This window comes from Haemaphysalis longicornis, unplaced genomic scaffold (assembly GCF_048455015.1).
Source record: "Haemaphysalis longicornis isolate Haplotype H1 unplaced genomic scaffold, Haemaphysalis longicornis Haplotype H1 scaffold_9, whole genome shotgun sequence".
In the NCBI taxonomy this organism is placed as follows: domain Eukaryota; kingdom Metazoa; phylum Arthropoda; class Arachnida; order Ixodida; family Ixodidae; genus Haemaphysalis; species Haemaphysalis longicornis.
The window spans coordinates 136,015,133-136,032,067 of NW_027526460.1; the positions used below are offsets into that span (position 1 = coordinate 136,015,133).

The 16,935-nt window shown below is 45.8% G+C and overlaps 1 protein-coding gene across 1 annotated transcript in view; it reads left to right on the forward strand.

The window, feature by feature from the left end:
* The first annotated feature begins 276 nt into the window (after positions 1–276).
* Positions 277–16,935, forward strand: part of LOC144153453 (protein transport protein Sec16B-like) — a 59,598-nt gene continuing 42,939 nt past the window's right edge. Inside the window, exons 1-5 of the mRNA XM_077685096.1 lie at positions 277–500; positions 6,000–6,156; positions 9,057–9,814; positions 11,780–11,949; positions 14,208–14,334. Coding sequence (XP_077541222.1) covers positions 9,060–9,814; positions 11,780–11,949; positions 14,208–14,334 — 1,052 coding nt within the window. The 5' untranslated portion in view covers positions 277–500; positions 6,000–6,156; positions 9,057–9,059. The remainder of the gene's footprint in view (positions 501–5,999; positions 6,157–9,056; positions 9,815–11,779; positions 11,950–14,207; positions 14,335–16,935) is intronic.

Genomic DNA, 16,935 nt, shown 5'->3' on the forward strand with positions numbered 1-16,935 from the left:
TTAGATGTGATTCCGGCCTCGGATCACTGCGAAAATTTCTGTGAGGCATCTCTACAAACTACTGAAGCCAATTATATCATTTTTTAGGTATCAAAATTTGGTGTCAGTACTCCTTTAACTTAAACACTTGTACATCAAAGTCAGCTGTCAAAAATTGAGAAAGTAGTACTTGTAGGAAGTTTTTAATGCAATAGTAACATTTGTGGCGTCTATCATAGCTTGTAGAGCAAACTATATGGCTCTGATACGTGGCTATGTCTTTGGTTATCAGTTTTGACGCAGCAGGATACCGGATGTGAGCGGATCACACGGGATCAACAAGTGGACGAGCCGAAACACTCGCATTGGCGGTATCCCCGGTTCATTTCGAACTCTGACTCAGAACTGGACACCACGCCCTCCAATGGCTCCCGACTCACTCTGCTGGATCCGCCGGACGTGCCGTTTCTTGTTACTCTGGCTCCGCCCATTGAGAGGCCAACCTTGGGAACAGATAAAGGGTGCGTATTGTGACTTGTCCAGGAATCGCTTTACCATGCAGCTGCGGCAGAAGGGGTCGGTTTGGCATACCTCAATTCAGGTGCTGTGCGTTGAACGTGGAAAGTAATATAAGTCTTACATTGACTTCGCCGTAAGAGAAAAGGGATTTTATGCTTAGGTTGTATGTTTCTCGCCACACATATACAAATAATGGGGTTTATGGGTAGTACCAAACGTTTTTTCTACAATGTGCGTTCCGGCAACAATAGCATAGGCATCTATTATTGGACTGCTTTACAAAATGGCTCAACAGCACATTTCTGACTATTAGAGACTTTCTAAGACCGAGTCATAGAAGCGTGTTTCTGCCTCCACACCAGCTCGGATGAAGATGAAGGTTTACTACGTACCCAACCCAATGCAGGTGGAATCTCGTACTTGTAATATTGAAGACAATTCGCTGTTAAAAGTCCTGCGATTTGAGAAACTCCCCAAAATATTTTTTGCGTAAGCATAGTTAGGAGACTACGCAAAAAACTGTCCGTTCGTATATTTCTGTCTCTCCGTCAATCTGTACCGCTTCGCAAGATCCGCCCAGTACGTATTCGTGCTGGTGCAGTGGATAGGGGCGTTGCCCAGTATTTATTTCCAGTCTATAATAAAGTCCCAGGACCCTGCTCACGGCCTCCAAGCAAGTATAAATAGTTCCGTTAGAGTAGATATGGACCCCACAAAATAATTCAGATGCCCAATATTACCACTACCACTACAAAGTTTCCTAATTTTTAAAGCAAACCTTTGCTTAAAATACTCCATTTGACCATGCACATAGGTTATAAAATCTTTTTATCAGTCCTAAATTGACAGACTGGAAAGCTTTCCGCGAGGATCCCCTCCCACGCCTCACACCTGCGGAAGATTTGGACCGCTGGGCACAGAGCCTCCTTGAAACTCAGTCTCGGCACACCAAAAGCATCAACCTAACTCCAGAAATCCCGGCAGTTGACGCCCACCTAGACCACCTCTGGGAAGCGAGACGTAGCCTCCTAAATCGCTGGCGACGCAACAAACATAATCGCAACCTGAAACGCCGCATAGCACAACTTACCAAAACCGCTCTCGAATATGCTAAGCAACTACAAAACCAAAACTGGCGCACATTTTGCGATCAACTCGCCGGGACGCTCACGACCAAACGAGCATGGCACATTCTCCGAGGTCTCATGGGCACCACCACCTCCAAAACAGCCACCAACCAAACAATCTCTCGACTCATTCATAACAATACCCAGCCCCCCGACAGCCTACTGGCCTCGCTACGAAACAGACTCTTCGCAACGGCTACAACACTTTCGCCGCACCCGGATTACAGGGGAACCCCGAACGAGGCCCTGGACGCCCCTTTCACTCGCATCAGTTCCAACATCCTAGCACGCCGACCATCGCTCCCAACGACCCGTATAGTGTGGATCCCTGGCCACACATCTCTTCCTGGGAACGAGGTGGCACACGCCACCGCCCGCGAACTCACTTACCGGGCATTCCCAGGAGAGACCAACGACGTACCGGCCCACGAAGACCTAACCCTCCACCCCCTGCCCCCAACGTACTCCGACATCTTAGCCCACTACCGGAACTCCCGACGACTCTATCCCCCCCCCCCCCCCACACCCCTCCCTCACAACCGCAGACGCCCGCATATGGCGGCGCCTACAAACACAGACAAACCACAATCACACTCGCCTTCACTATGTCTCCCCCACCCTCTACCCATTCAACTGCCCATACTGCAACTCTCCCAACACCACCAGCCACCTAGTTTGGAAATGTCCGTCCAATCCCCCCCTCCCTACTCCCCTCTCCCCCTCTCCTGAGCATTGGGAGCGCGCGCTGCGCTGCAGCCAGCTCGAAGAACAGGAAGCCCTGATTCTCCGGGCGAAGACTGCAGCCACAGCCCGCGGCCTACCGGAATAGGATGGCCACCCAGTGCTCCACTTTTTAACCCAACTCCCTTCCCCTCTTTTCTTAATAAACGTTTTCAACAACAACAACAACAGTCCTTATTAGCAACATTTATACCTTTCTTGTTCTAAGACTGAACAGAGGCCTCGTAACATAACCATTTTATGAAGACTGCGGGAAAAGTTGCAGACTATCTATTTTGCACAGATCTAAGCTAGCAATGCGATATAGAGACACTTTAACTAAACGCTTTGCAGGCGAGACTTGTTATAACAGATTTCTGAGTTCTGAAAACTGAATTTCCTTATACCTGTAACTACAGTGTTTCTGATCGAGTTGGTAGGAAATTGAACATTGGTGAAAATACACCATAACACATTGTTATAAACCAGAGTATCGCGAAAGCAGTCAGCGCAGCAGTGCTCGCAATCATTCTAGTTTCAATATACGTGATATAAAATGCTTACCTACACTGGTTACGGTGCGTGTACGTAGTGCAAATACAAAGCACTAGAAATGTCCTGATTGAGAACTGTTACTGCAAAGAGGCATCTGTTCTCAAGAAACCTTATTTTCATTAGAATAGGTTCTCTGACGGTGTTAAACTGCATTGCAATATCTAAGTTGCAAAAAAAATGGTTGCAATGAATGGCAAACGATGCTTTGTATCTAAAAAAAAATACGATGAGCTGAAGCACATGGTTTTGATCCCGACTACGGAAGCTGCTTTTCAGGTAGAGGCTAAAAGCGAAAACATTAAAAGTATTGAGATTTCGTTCCGCGGTAAACACCCGCGGGAAACACCCCCAGTTTTTAAAAGTCAATCTGACCCGCCGCAGTGGCACAGTGGGTAAGGCGCTGTGCTGCTGTGCACGAGGACGCGGGTTCGATTCCCGGGCGCGGCTGCCGCTTTTCTGATGGAGGCGAAAAGCAAAAAAAATTACACAATCTTCCCGAGGGGAACCCTGAGGTGATGCGAAGCATCGCGGAGTTCCCTTTATTTTCACTTGCGTTGGTTACCGACATCGCGTGAACGTTGTTGGAAACTCCGCGATGCTTCGCATCACCTCAGGGTTCCCCTCTGACAAACGGCTCTTTTAACTGGTTGGCTGATGCTGGCTGAACTTGTGTCAGCCAATCCGCTAGCAGGACTGTTGGTACTCATCAGACGCCGTAGCGATACTCATCCGACGAAGCAACTGAGGCAGCGGCGCGTTGCACGCGGTTATATATAGCGCTGGCGTGGAGAGGAGGACGGAGAGAGAGGCGCACATGCGCGCGCTATCGCGCAGCTGGCGTGGAGAGGAGGAAGGAGGGAGCAGCGCGATCGCACAGCTGGCGTGGAGAGGAGGACGGAGAGAGAAGCGCATTATCGCACAGCTGGCGTGGAGAGGAGGACGGAGTGAGAAGCGCATTATCGAACAGCTGGCGTGGAGAGGGGGAAGATGAGAGGTGCGGACGCCAACGGACAACGTACAATGAACAACAGACATAGCCCCGAGCAAAAGATGCTTTGCATCTAAAAACACCCGTGGGTGAGATTTCGGCTCACGTTAAAGATCCCCAGGGGGTCAAAATTATTCCGAAGCCCTCCACTACGGCGTGCCTCATCGCTTTCGTTGCGCCAGCACGTTAAACCCAACATCAAAGCAAATCAAAACTCAATCAGCAGCGCTCCTTTACGACATACTCCGTAGCCCACCTGAAGCTTTAGAACGTTAAATGCTCAAGATTTGAAAATTGAGAAGAAAGAGCAGAGATGGCACACAATTCCAAGCAATGACCCTTTCGAGGGCTGGAATCACGCCATTGAAGGTAAGCATGACGCTTCACTAAAGTGAAAACTGTAAATTGCTGAAGCTAACGGGTGATGGCACGGGCTGCATAAAACTCCTTCCAAGAGCACTTGTTCGGATGAATATGATACCTTAAGTTTTTCCTAGAATTTGGGTGCCAAAATGAAAAAAAAAATCGGGAAAGCTTGCACCCACGCGCAAGACTCTATACAGAAGCGGTTGTAGGTGAGCATTCCCGGACACATAGTTCAGTTTCAGTATCATTGTTTATTTGCATAGTTGCGGTGCTCGTAATCGTCGTCATATGCATCGAAGAGGTCCTCGTGTTCTTCGCGGAGAGTGGGGGATGCGAAGACATCGTCAGCATTGTAATTTCTACCAGCTGAACTGGCTAAGCTTGGACTAAGTCGCGCAAGGTTGAACGATAGCGAAGCTGCAGAATTTCTTCCTACGTGGTCACTGAAGGGCACATAACCACGCATTTGTAGAAGTTTGAAATTTCTTATTTACATGTTCCGTCGTTGCTTTGCACTGTGCTAGTAATAGTCATCGTCATATGCATCGAAATCGTCGTGTCCCTCATTCCAACCATTACAAGTGCGGTAGAGCTTGGCGACAGCGCTGGAGTTTTTTTATGCTAAAGCCACTGCTCGAGCCGGAGACTCGCCGATCCCCTCGAGGCGCGCTCTCACGGGCGCTCAGCATTTTCTCGTGCCTCGGGGTTTTTCCCAGTTTTGTTTTTCTAAAGTCACTGGTCGTGCTGGAACGCTCGGAGGTCGCCGCGAGGACATGCGCTCAAGAGCGTTTCGCGTTTTCTTGGTGTGTTTTCCATAGATGGTGAACTTACGGCTTGTGCGACAGCTCCGCCGTTAAAAAAACTTAACGTGCAACATACAGGGTAGTCGAATAGTGTTGACACCCCGTTTACCCAGAACGAGTAATTTTGCGAAAACGCGGCATTTTACTTTTTTTTTTGCACTCAACCTATCCTTTAAGGCTTCTCTAAGCTGGGCACTCTAACCATGTTTAAAAAACAAATAACCTGGAGATGTTCTTTCTTTGCAACAAAAGAACTTTCGATGCGGTTTGCAGAAGTAAAATTTAAGTTGGAAATTTTTGGAAGAAACAGAAGATAGATTCCCAACGCGTTCGTTGCCTTTGTTTATAATATTGTGGTTTGCGCAATTGCGTGGTATGAGAGAAATTTATCCTTGAAACTGAGTCATATGTATGCCTCGGAATTAGACTGTGAAGTGTGTATTAAATTATTGGGACGCACAGCAGTAATCATACATACATTGGTGAAAATGTATGTGTATAAATAAGCATTATATTCTCATTGGAAAGCGCAGTTGGTTGCTACCTTTCGAAAATACTGGGGGGTCGGCTGTGTGTTTTATCCCAAGTACTTTTGTTATAGCACAAATCTATTGTTGTGGCAAAAATATAAATACCGCATCCCTAGAAACGCCTAAAATATTTTGCTGTATTTTCTCCATGACACCTTTAGCACTGCCTCGGCGTTAAGATTGGTCCTTATGCCTGCACTGTAAAGAACTCTAGCCTTTTACAATACCACTAAAAATGTAACGTTTTAATATGGTCCTATTTTTCCGTCGGCAGAGAAATGTTAAGCTTGCGCTTTTCGACGAACATTTTAATATAATGCAGTCAACAAGTTTTATATTGAGCTTCTCAGCCTGAAATTCTTCAGAGCTACCTCTTCGAAACTTACCAAATTACTTCTTTTGACTCATACAGGACAGAGAGCAGTGAAGAAAGCGAGGAGTCTTCCGAAATCAGCACCAGTGCGACCAACAGTCCGCCATGTCCAATCCCAACATTCAGGGCCCACCCATCGTTGCTTCAGGAAGAGCTGAACGCCGAAGAAGAATCTGGTGAAGGCCATTTGGAAGAAGTAAGGCTTACTGCAGATTCATATTGCTACTCATTCCGGGGCTGTAGTGCGGATATAATAAAAAACTGGGCCTGCGTTCTTCGTCTAAAGTGGTAACTGAGAAATCTAGTGACACCTTAGGTTTCACTGGCGAGTTTAATACAGGCAGCACCACGCCGTAGACGAAGTCACCGTGCAAACGTCTTCGTAACTTGGGTTGTCGATGCACACCTCGACATACTGGCACTGTTGTTCTAGCCAGAAGTTGCGATTGCTGAAGGTAACCGATGCCCGCGAGATTTTCTGCTGTGATATTTTGCAAATAACAGCCAATTTATAACGAAGAGGGCATCCATTGAGTTCGGGGGACATTTTTTTGGCATCGAGGGCGATTCTCTCTATGGGACGCCACATTACAAAAGGCGAGAACTGACCCTGCTACAAACGTAAATTAGTGGTTGTTGCATGTGAAAGACCAGCCCTTCTTGCAATGTACCTCGTCTTTAGAGGTCGCTTTTAGTAGAGACGTTTTTTTAAGGACTGCAGCTTTACTGGCGAAACTTTGACTTGGAAACTTTGAGACAACCAATCGCGTATTGCAGGTACCTAATAGAACGCCACGGCCTTTGGGGCTACGTAAACATTTCACGCGAAGAGGTTATTCTACCATTGCGTAGCCCATACCATCGTTTGTTGTATGATAAAAAGTGTTCACCCTTCGTGGTTTGTATAGACTATACCAAGCTTTCATAGCTCAAAAAAGGACTTGCACCCGTTGCTCCCATAAGAAACGTGCTTCACAGGCTTCTTCCTTAGTCTGGGGTGCTTATGGTAGTTGAGCCACTAGCTTTCTTTTGCATTATAACTTCTTCTCTAAGTCATTAAATTTTCATGAATGAAAAAGTACCCGTGCTTTCTAAAAAAACACGTGTTTTTATTGTCTTGGCTGTCAATATAATGACCACTTAACACTTTTAACTGCCTTGAACCATGGAAAAGCTCGAAACCTACTTTACACTGTCACAGCACCAAACACTGAATAAGAAGCCCTTAGAGGCGTTTAGCATACTATTTAATTTCTTCGAGTATTGTTTTTACTCTATATATGGCATAATGTAGATGCAGAGGTGGAACTTGGGATGCGGTGTAGGGCTGGGATAGTGATGAGTTATAATTATGCTTTGATGAATGTGGGACTGTGACGTATACATTACCTGGACGGAACGCTGCAACTAGTAGACCTGTAGCACTGTAGCCCTCTTTTTTTTCCGAACGAGAGTTTACTGTTGCTGAAATTATGGTGCTAAAAGTGTAACCGAACAACTTTATCAACCACATTGTTGGGCAATGGTATTTTTCCGCATTCACAAATGCGTCCTGAATATTAAAACTGTGGTGTTGATAACGTAAACCATTGTTTAATATCCCACTGCTTATAACGTAAAATATTCTTGAATATCCGACTATGCTGCCGGCAGGGCTCACCGAGACGTTAAAGAAGCCTTGAAGACAAAACACAAGTTTGCGTTATTCGAAAGATTACATGTTTTACAGGTCCCCTAGCGCTTGTCCGAATGCAAAGGATGCTTTCTTCACTGAGAAATTAATTAAAGTTATCATTCTGATTTTCCCGCTAAATCGTGCGTTTTAGTGGTCTGCAATGACATCACAGGGCCTTGTTTACCGTTAGTGAACCTAGATGGCGCCACCACACCGCTGCAAGCCGTTTTCTGCCTTTGGTTTGTTTGGGAACGTGGGTGTACCTTGCTTGTTTTGTTCATTGAGACAATCGTTACGTGAAACGTGGTGCTCGCTCGACAAATACGGTCACGTAAGACATCGTCACTTGCGTAAATCGGCCAGTGTCGTCTGAAACAAACCCAAAGCCCCGCAGTCCTGTGCAGCTCGACGAAGCACAGTACGGACAGTACCAACAGCAGTACGCATCGGTACTTCTATGTTTACGTGTGCTTTCGTAACTTCCACTGTTTGTCCCACCATTCTCAGGGCTTCAAAAAGAATGTGCCCCAAATTTAGGCGGAAATAGCTTGTTGGGCAAGCTGATAAGCTCTGCCTAATTTGCATGTGCTTTTACCCCCTCCGCCAATCGCAGAGCTGTCTGACATGACATAATAGGTTCTGTTGCGGAAAATGAGTGGGGCGCATCGCCATTCCATTTTTTTCCTAATTATGTAGCTTATTTGAGAGAAGTTTACGTAATAGTGGTATCAGTATGATTTTAACGAGACAATCGTTTGAATGAACCAAACTTGTGTTTTCTCTTCATGGCTCCTTTAAGATAAATGCGACACTTTCTGTGCTTTCTAAGTGGTTACTGTTCTTAAAATGGTAGTCGGAGAGCAGTCATAAGAGTAACGTTCTCAACCTAATGGTTGTAGAATTTTTAATTCTCAGCATTTACAAATATACTATTAGGATTGCAATTCAAAATGCTTCCATCTCACTATTCACGACTGGCTGAATTGGGATTTTGCTTTTCTTCTGTAATTTTAATGAAGAATTTTGTGGTTTGTAACACCTATATCCACCTCTGCTACACATTCGCCAGTAATGTTCTTCATGTCCTTATTGATTCCTTGGTCCTGAAGCAGCTTGTGGGATAACAAAACCTGGCAGGTGTGTATGGCAAATTGTCAGAATAAAATCGCTATTGCTCGTACTACACCTCAACTTTCAATGGGCAGTTGAACACCAGCTTACAGTGTACCCTAAGCATTCAAAACGGGGTAACCGACAGACACTTGGTTTCAAAGCTTTCTCAAAGTTTTAAAAGGCCTTTTGTAGCACGTATTAGTCACCTGTCAAAAACCTTTATGCGGAAGTCGGACAACAGCGATTGTCCGTTTTTGGGTAGTTCTGACAGCAGAGATGCTTAGTGACGTTGTCTTCTTATCTTCCAGATCATGAGTGGCCCCAGCGTCGGGGGTCTTGAAGAAAGCTTATCGATTCCATGGTCTAACGCAACATCGACACCTGCTCAACATTTGCCTCACCGTGTTACTGTGAATACAAGGCGTGCTTCAGTAAATTCCATACGCGAAATAGAAACCCGCGTGAGCGAGGCTGAGCTTGGCAACAAACATGATGAACCTCAGAAAAGAGAGCAGAATGACGACAAGGTCATTGATGATGGGGAATATTGTGATTCTCAAAACAGTAAACTTGAGTACAGAGATTCCAGGGCATCAACCTTACCCACCTCTAACAGTACTTTTGACGAAGCTTTGAACTGGAAGGAAAGTAGTGATGACTGTGAGCAAGACAGCCTAGAGGTAGGCATGGGGGATTTCACAGAGTACAACAAAGTTAAGAAAGCGGGGCAATATTATGAAATCGATGACAAACCAGTTACAAGGAAACAAGACCATGGAGAGTACAGAAAAGGAGCTGAAAGAAATGACCCAGGACAAACCCACAAACGAAGCGAAACCCATCATGAGAACTATGGAGGAAGGAAAAGCAGATACCTCGGATACCAAAAGAGGAGTCGGCGAGTGCAATTCACTGAAGACCGCTGCCAAAGTGATGATTCGTGCCCCAGTGACAGGAGGGGATATCAGGTAGTCGGTCAACGGCAGCAGTTGGGAGGAGTGGAGAGAGGAGACAACAGGAGGCAGCGTCACCCTGACCACAACGTGGAGCGTCTCAGGGGTAGCAGGTGAGAGTTTCAAGATGGTATCTTTAATATACGATAAACTCAACGCACACTGTTGTAAGAATATCTAGTGCTCTTCGTCAAAATAGAGTCATTACAAAAAGGGCACACATTCGTATCTTGCAATTTCGTGATTGTCCTTGTTCGTGGCCGCCACCACTAACACATTTTTGTGATATGTCTTTCTTCCTACTAAACATTTATTACGCCATAATACTGAAGTGAATCCTGGAATATTATACAGATCTTCGCTTGTTGAAACAATTTTGTAGCGAACGTAAAATATTTTGATAGTTGGTGTGTCTTCGCTCATCCAAAGTTGTATTTTTATACGCTGGCGTAATATGCTTTTCTTCAGCTTCCTTCCGTCTGTGTACATAAAGGTAGCAGGATTGAAAACATCCGGGTATTCAAATTTGCAAATAGGACACTTTTTTGCTTCCACTGTGATAGCCAGGAAGAAAAAATGGCCGCGTATCTGCTCCTTCCGTTGCAAATGCCGCCGAAAGAGGATGTTCGACTTGCTCCCCCTCCAAGTAAACGCCTCCCTTCTCGTTCCGCTCACCTCTGGTGCTGTTCCTCTCCCGTCTTGTTCCTTCTAAGATAACACGCTAGAAGTTTGCTCAAGTTAATTTAAATTTACCGCGTTCCACTGCTCGAAGTCGGGTGCCTCGATACCAGCGCCTCCGTACGGCCGAGACGCACGTGAATCGAGGCACCCTACTACGGCGTTTATAGAGCTACGTTGCCGTACTCAATGAGCGTTTCAAACGGAACGTAGGCTTCATGTTGCTGTTGCCGTTCGATTTCTTAAATGCCGCCACGATGTATAGCAGCGCGGGCAACAGCAGGCGGTGGCTTACTGCAGTTGTAGTATATCATTTGCCGTCGCACAAAGCAAGCATCCATTATTTTTTTAGGAAAGGAACACTGCAGATAAGACTTATGTATTTTCTCCTTTATATTTGTGTAATGTCCTGTTATTGTTCAACAATGTTGAGGAGTATGAACATTTACACCGGGCATAGATGTTTAGATTTTGCTATGCGTATATAAGACTATTTCGCAGCTTTGGTTTCCCTTTGACCGGGTGGCTGAATCGAGTCACAGACAGACAGACATACAGACAGACCGAACTTACTGTATTTAAGTAGCCAGAGAAACACTATCGTCTTTAAAAACATATCTCGTGCTACCCGAAATGTGCGGTTCAGGTGTTCGCACTCCAGGCTCTGTTGTAAGAAAATTTTTCAGCCCATATTTTAGAGTGTTATGTGAGTAACTCCGGATGTCCTATTCGTTGAAACATTAATATCACCAGAACGGTATTGTGATAATTTCAGCGTGCGTTGCTGCACTAATGTTTTTCTTCTACACGATTCGACTTAACCGTAACAGCTTCTGATAAATTCTATTCGACGTGCCTTACACTAAGTCAAGGAGAACGTGCGTTTTCATGGTTACTAGAACTGCCTTTATTACCCAAATGGCTTTAAATCTGACTGGGTTTAGTTCAGGTGATTGCCATTGAACGCGTGCCGCGGTTGACGTATTCTGTATTTATGGTGATGAACAGGGTAATTTATGGGAGAAGTGCTACAGTTGAGTCGTCAACTACGCGAGAACAAAACAAAACGTGTTTCACACACAGAATGAACAGCCGCTGTTCCGTTGTTGCTTTGGTCATTATTTCCACCCCTTACCGGTCATTTTTTACAACAAAATTTACAAATACGGCAAAATTTGTAAGCCTAGAAGTATAGTCGAAGCACCATCACCGACCATTGCACGACATGCAGACGTTGGAAGTTTGGCATCTAACGAACATAGTTTCGTACAAAAAAACTATTTCGAGAAAAACTTGTCTTCGCGACTCTTCGAGGGGACGAGTTCCGTCTCCAGAATTTTCATATTACCCCAATATAGCTACCTAAGCAGCTGCAAGAGTGACCATTTTTTATCTTGCAGTGGAGTGAAGCATCAACATCATCACCCTCACGACCACTGTGGTCGTCCAAAGTGCCACGACTGCGCCAACCGGCCTGCGTCTTGGGCCTGCCAGTTTAACAGCCCCTCACCGGACTACTTCAGAGGCTACGCAACAAAGAAACAACACGAGAAGCGCCACCGATCGGCTGGTAAGGCTTGGCTTCTGAGGAGACACACTGCACAATGTCACCATTCCAAGAAACAAAACATTGCGTTTTTTTTTAGACGATTGCTTGCTCAGTGGAACGGGAGGTTTTTTTACATGAAGCGATAGCAGACGTTCGAGAAAACCAAATTCTACTACTGACACAAAACAAGGAGTTTTGCTATGCTGTCAAAATACAAATCCATAGTTCTCGCATAGCAATTCAAGGGCATTGGTTTTTGATAACGACAGCAGCCTTGCCAGGATAATTGCCTATGCGTAAATTCCTACTGGAAGGGGATTCAACATCTCTATATAGGCTCTTGGAACAAAAAAACAGCTACGGATTTGACGTAAAGACGGCGTCTTCTACCTGTTTTCAGCCATAAAGCAATTTTTCTAACGGTGTTAGGGTAGCAGCCATTACTGTTGGAATTCTCAAAGGTTACGTGCGTAAGCACGACCAATTAGGAAGGCAGGTTGATTTATGAGGTGCATCAAACAGGCGTCACCTTGCCTCGTGCGGCAGACTTTACTGGGGCAGTCAGCAAGGCATGCCTTCCTTAGAGGTTTATCATTGTGAAATGTACACCTTTTTATTTGTGCCGTTTGTAGCTACTGCGTCAACATAGCTACAAACAGGCTATAGTCGTTTATAACAAGTTTGTTGCTTGACAGTGCCCGGACACATAAACATAAATGTTACATGTCCATACCCTTATTTCTATGTATATCGTAGTGCCTAAGAAAGCTGGTTCTTGGCGAAATTTTTAAAATTGTCATTCAACAATGAATAGTTTTTATGCAGCAGTTACAAACAGTTTATCTATTTGCTACCAGAGGCTCAAGAAATAAGTCTTATTTCCTAAGAAATAAGAAATAAATCACCAGAACATAGTATATGTAGACCGGCCAAACCAGTGTCTTTTATCACTTACACACAACATAATAAATGGATGTTTCTTTAATATAAATCTGAGTTGTTGAGCTTATTGGAAATTTGCCGTTGCGTTGGTGTTTCCCCATTCGAAGCAATCGATATAGAGCGTCATTTAAAGGCGCGATTACGTTTTTTCTGCGCACTTCTCCAGCGTGACTTCATCAGAGCGTTTCTCCGTTGCAAAGATGGAGATTTTATGTACTGCCACTCTATGATGAGCGCATAATCAAAAACCTATCATTCTTTTCAGCGTGCGCAAGCATGAATGAATCAAATTCATTCATTCATTTATGCTTGCGGACGCTGAAAAGAATGATAGGTTTTTCATCATGCGCTCATCATAGGGTGGCAGTACATTGTTTAAAGGTTATGAGCACATTATGAAGAAATTTAAGAAACGCTGTCTTACATTTGTAGTGCATGCTGCTAAGCTCGGCTATACAGGTTATGCAAGCGAAAGCAGCTGAAACACAGTTTGCCAACTAAAACATTCTGCTACTCGAGCGTTGCGTACTGCGAGCAGTCACCATAGTCGTTTCTTCAGTTTCCGAAGCCTCTAAAGCTTCTTGCTGTCGCCTTTTGCATCTTTCTCCCGACGCTTAGTTCGCTAGAGTTCCCGTATTTCACTCCTTCCGCTGCCGCTTTCGCGCTCCTATTCATGTTTCCGCTTTAACTCATTAGCAAGTAGAGCGACGTCTAGAGGATGGGGCGATGTAGCATGCCGCTTTTGTCACTGGAACCACGCAGACAACACAACTTCGGCACAGATGGACCAGAGTCCTCGCTCTCTTCTTCATGCCAAGGCTGCATTCCCCTCCTTCTCTCGCACGCCCTCCTGCCTCCCCCAATCTCCCTCCTTCACGGAGCGGCAGCGTGGAGGAGGGATGAGGGGCGGTACTCGCAGGGCGATGGCACTTGGCCCTTGATAAGGGACCACACTCGCCCCGGCAGTGAGTCGAGCGGTATTACCTCAATGTCAAGCTCTCACGGAAGGCGACAATCACGAGTTGACCAATCTTGCATTCTCAATAAAAAGTAACAGCACAATGGCAAAACTGGGCACGCTACCTTTCGATCTGGCGGCGCTCAGGAGAATCCTTTTACTGCAGGCGACGAAAGGAGTTCGTCTATGCATAGACTACTCTACTTGGGTTTTCAAGCTCAAATTGCACAGTAGACCTTGTATAATTATGGAACATTCCTGAATTATTGTGCAGTGCATTTGTGCTCCATTGGCATTGGGAATGCTCGAGGAATGCATTAAAGCCCTGTTGCCTATAATAAATGGCATCCCACGTAGTAACATATAATTCTTTGCGCAGGCGCCTATGACTACAGTTCATACTGGAGGGACTACTACAACTACTATATTCACCAAGGCGTCCCCGTGGGCCCCAGCTCTGCCTACAGTTTTGACTACCACGTTCAAATGTACAAGAACAATCCAGTGTAAGTGAGGAAGATTTTTGTGGCAGACCATGCTACTAAAATGTCTCAAATGGGTACCCCGTCATTCAGGTGGGATGGCAAAAAGTGTGCGTTTGTGTGCATTTTTTATCCATTTATATCCTAGCTACTCTTTTCAATTGAACAACCTAAGAAAAACCTTTATGCACACGAGGAGCATGAAATCCGCAACAAAGTTGGGTTGAAAACATTTTTATCACCATGAATCGACCGAGCAGGCTTTGGCCAAGTCCTAACCTGCGCGGTTAAGGGGATGTAGTAAATTGGCCATTGACATAACTCAGTGCAGCTGCTTCACAGTAGCGAAGTAATAAAACGTTTCTTTAGGAATTTCGGGAGGTAGATTATGAAATATAATCTCGTATCATTAGTAGTACATATGTTTATGGTCCCCAAGCTGGGAATGGATCGGGCGCTCAACTTTTGATATAGTCTCGACTTGATCGTGCATTGCGCTGAGCCTCTAGACCGAAATACTCTTTTCCATTTTGTATACGGTAAAGACGGGAAAGCTCATACCGCCATCTACCGGATTCCTTCGGCTGAAAACAGTGCCTAAAACAATCTAAAACTTACAAAATCACTGCTAACTTTGAAAACATTATTACACGTATTAATTTAGGATAAATATATTACATAAAATCCCTCGACTATGTGCTTGAAAAATAAAAAAAACATCTAGATTGAAGGGGCTTGAACAGTGACCATTAAAACACTAACCAGCGATTCTGTATCAAACCCACGAAGTTTGAACAATATGTCCTCTTTACAAGTACTAGTTCAAAAAATTGTCGCTATTTATAAAACGGTTTAGCAGATGGCGCTACGTGCTTTTCCTTTCCATCTCTGTCGTTTAGCAAAACTGGGTGGTGCGCGTAGGGATGCCGTGGCGTGGTGTAGCACGAACGGATCGGTTTTACCGGGACCCGTCGGTTCTGGTCAGAAGCAGGCCCACTGATGCGGCGATTGTGCCAGGGCCTCCGCTAGTTTAACGCCCTTATGCTCCCCTACCTGATGGCACAGGGCGTTGGGCGTTACGGTGCTGAAGTTTCACTTATAATTACATAATGCGCAGTACGTCTTAGACAGTTGTGCGGCATGTGGAAATGAGCCTTTTAGAAGTCTCCGTGCGTGTCTCACATTTTGTATGGTGAGCTTCGGAAGTGCAGGTGGTATTTTGTTCTAGTAAATGGGCGATGTTCAAATACGTCTGTAAATATACGAAGTTTCGCAACAATCTGGCAGAGCGGTTGGGCGTGAGTACTATATAAGTCACCAAGGGTGGTTTCAAAAAGGGACTACCGGTGTTTCCTAATCTTCCGACAGCGCATTTCTTCGGCTATTAGAGAACAAAAATTGGTTGTTGGCCTAAAAAATGTCCACGAGCTATGCATGCCACATTTTATCGCTAAAGTCCATCAGAGGAGCGTAAAATAACAAACAAGAATATCTTGTTTACATAAAAATACGAGCGTAATTTGTTGATAAAGGAGTCTGAAGATATTCCCACACATGCTACTTCGTCAAGAAGAGGTACTGTGAAGGTTCGTAAAGCGTTCAGCCGGTGTAGCACAATCGAAAACTTTATGACAGTAAACAGGGGAGCACGTGTCGCTCGGCACATGCAGAGCGGTATACCGACAAGATGAAAAAATGTCGTAGTTTTGAGGATTCACAGCCTGAAAACGATTGATTTGCCCTTTTTGATTTGCCCTGTTGAGGAGATGAAGCAACTATTTCGCCACGCGGACCCCAAAATGACGGAAGAAAAGAAGCTACGCTTCCTAATGCGCGGTGTGAAGGAGGAACTTTTTGCTGGACTTGTCCGCAATCCGCTGAAAACTGTCGCCGAATTCGTGACCGAAGCCAGCACCATTGAGAAAGCCCTAGAAATGCGCGCTAAGCAGTAAGACCGCAGCTTTGTTGACACGGCCAATGCACATTGCGTCGAGAGCATGCGCATTCCCGCAGATAACCTACGCGAGGCTCTCCGCGAAATAGTGAGAGAGGAGCTGTGGAAACTGCTCCCAACGCCGCGCAACCACAAGTCGCTTCTCTTACCGACGTCATTAGAGAAGAAGTACAGCAAGCGCTGGGAACTTCAACGACGCCAGAAGCACCTCGCGAGCCGCAAGCCATGGCCTACGCGGCTGCTGTTCGTCGCCCTCTCCCACCAGCGCCCTATCGTCGCGAGGCTCCGTACCGTCGTCCCCTGTCGCCGGACCGACCACCTGCGGTGCAACCCCCCGCCCCAAGGAAGACCGACGTCTGGCGAACGCCCGACAATCGTCCGCTGTGCTACCACTGCGGAGAGGCCAACCACATCTACCGTCGCTGCCCCTACAAGAGGCTCGGTTTGCGAGGGTTCTCCGTCGACACACCACGCCCCCTACCCGGCCAGCGCCCGTCTGAGATCGACGAATACCTTTCCAACACCAGCCGTGGACCCACCCGTTTCAACCGTTCGCCGTCGCCCTACCCATACCAGTCGCCGAACAGCCGTAGCAATGTAGCAATGCTGAGTTCGCACGTGGAAGGTCCCCCAGCCCACGCGGGGGAAACTAAATGCAGCAACTTCTGGAG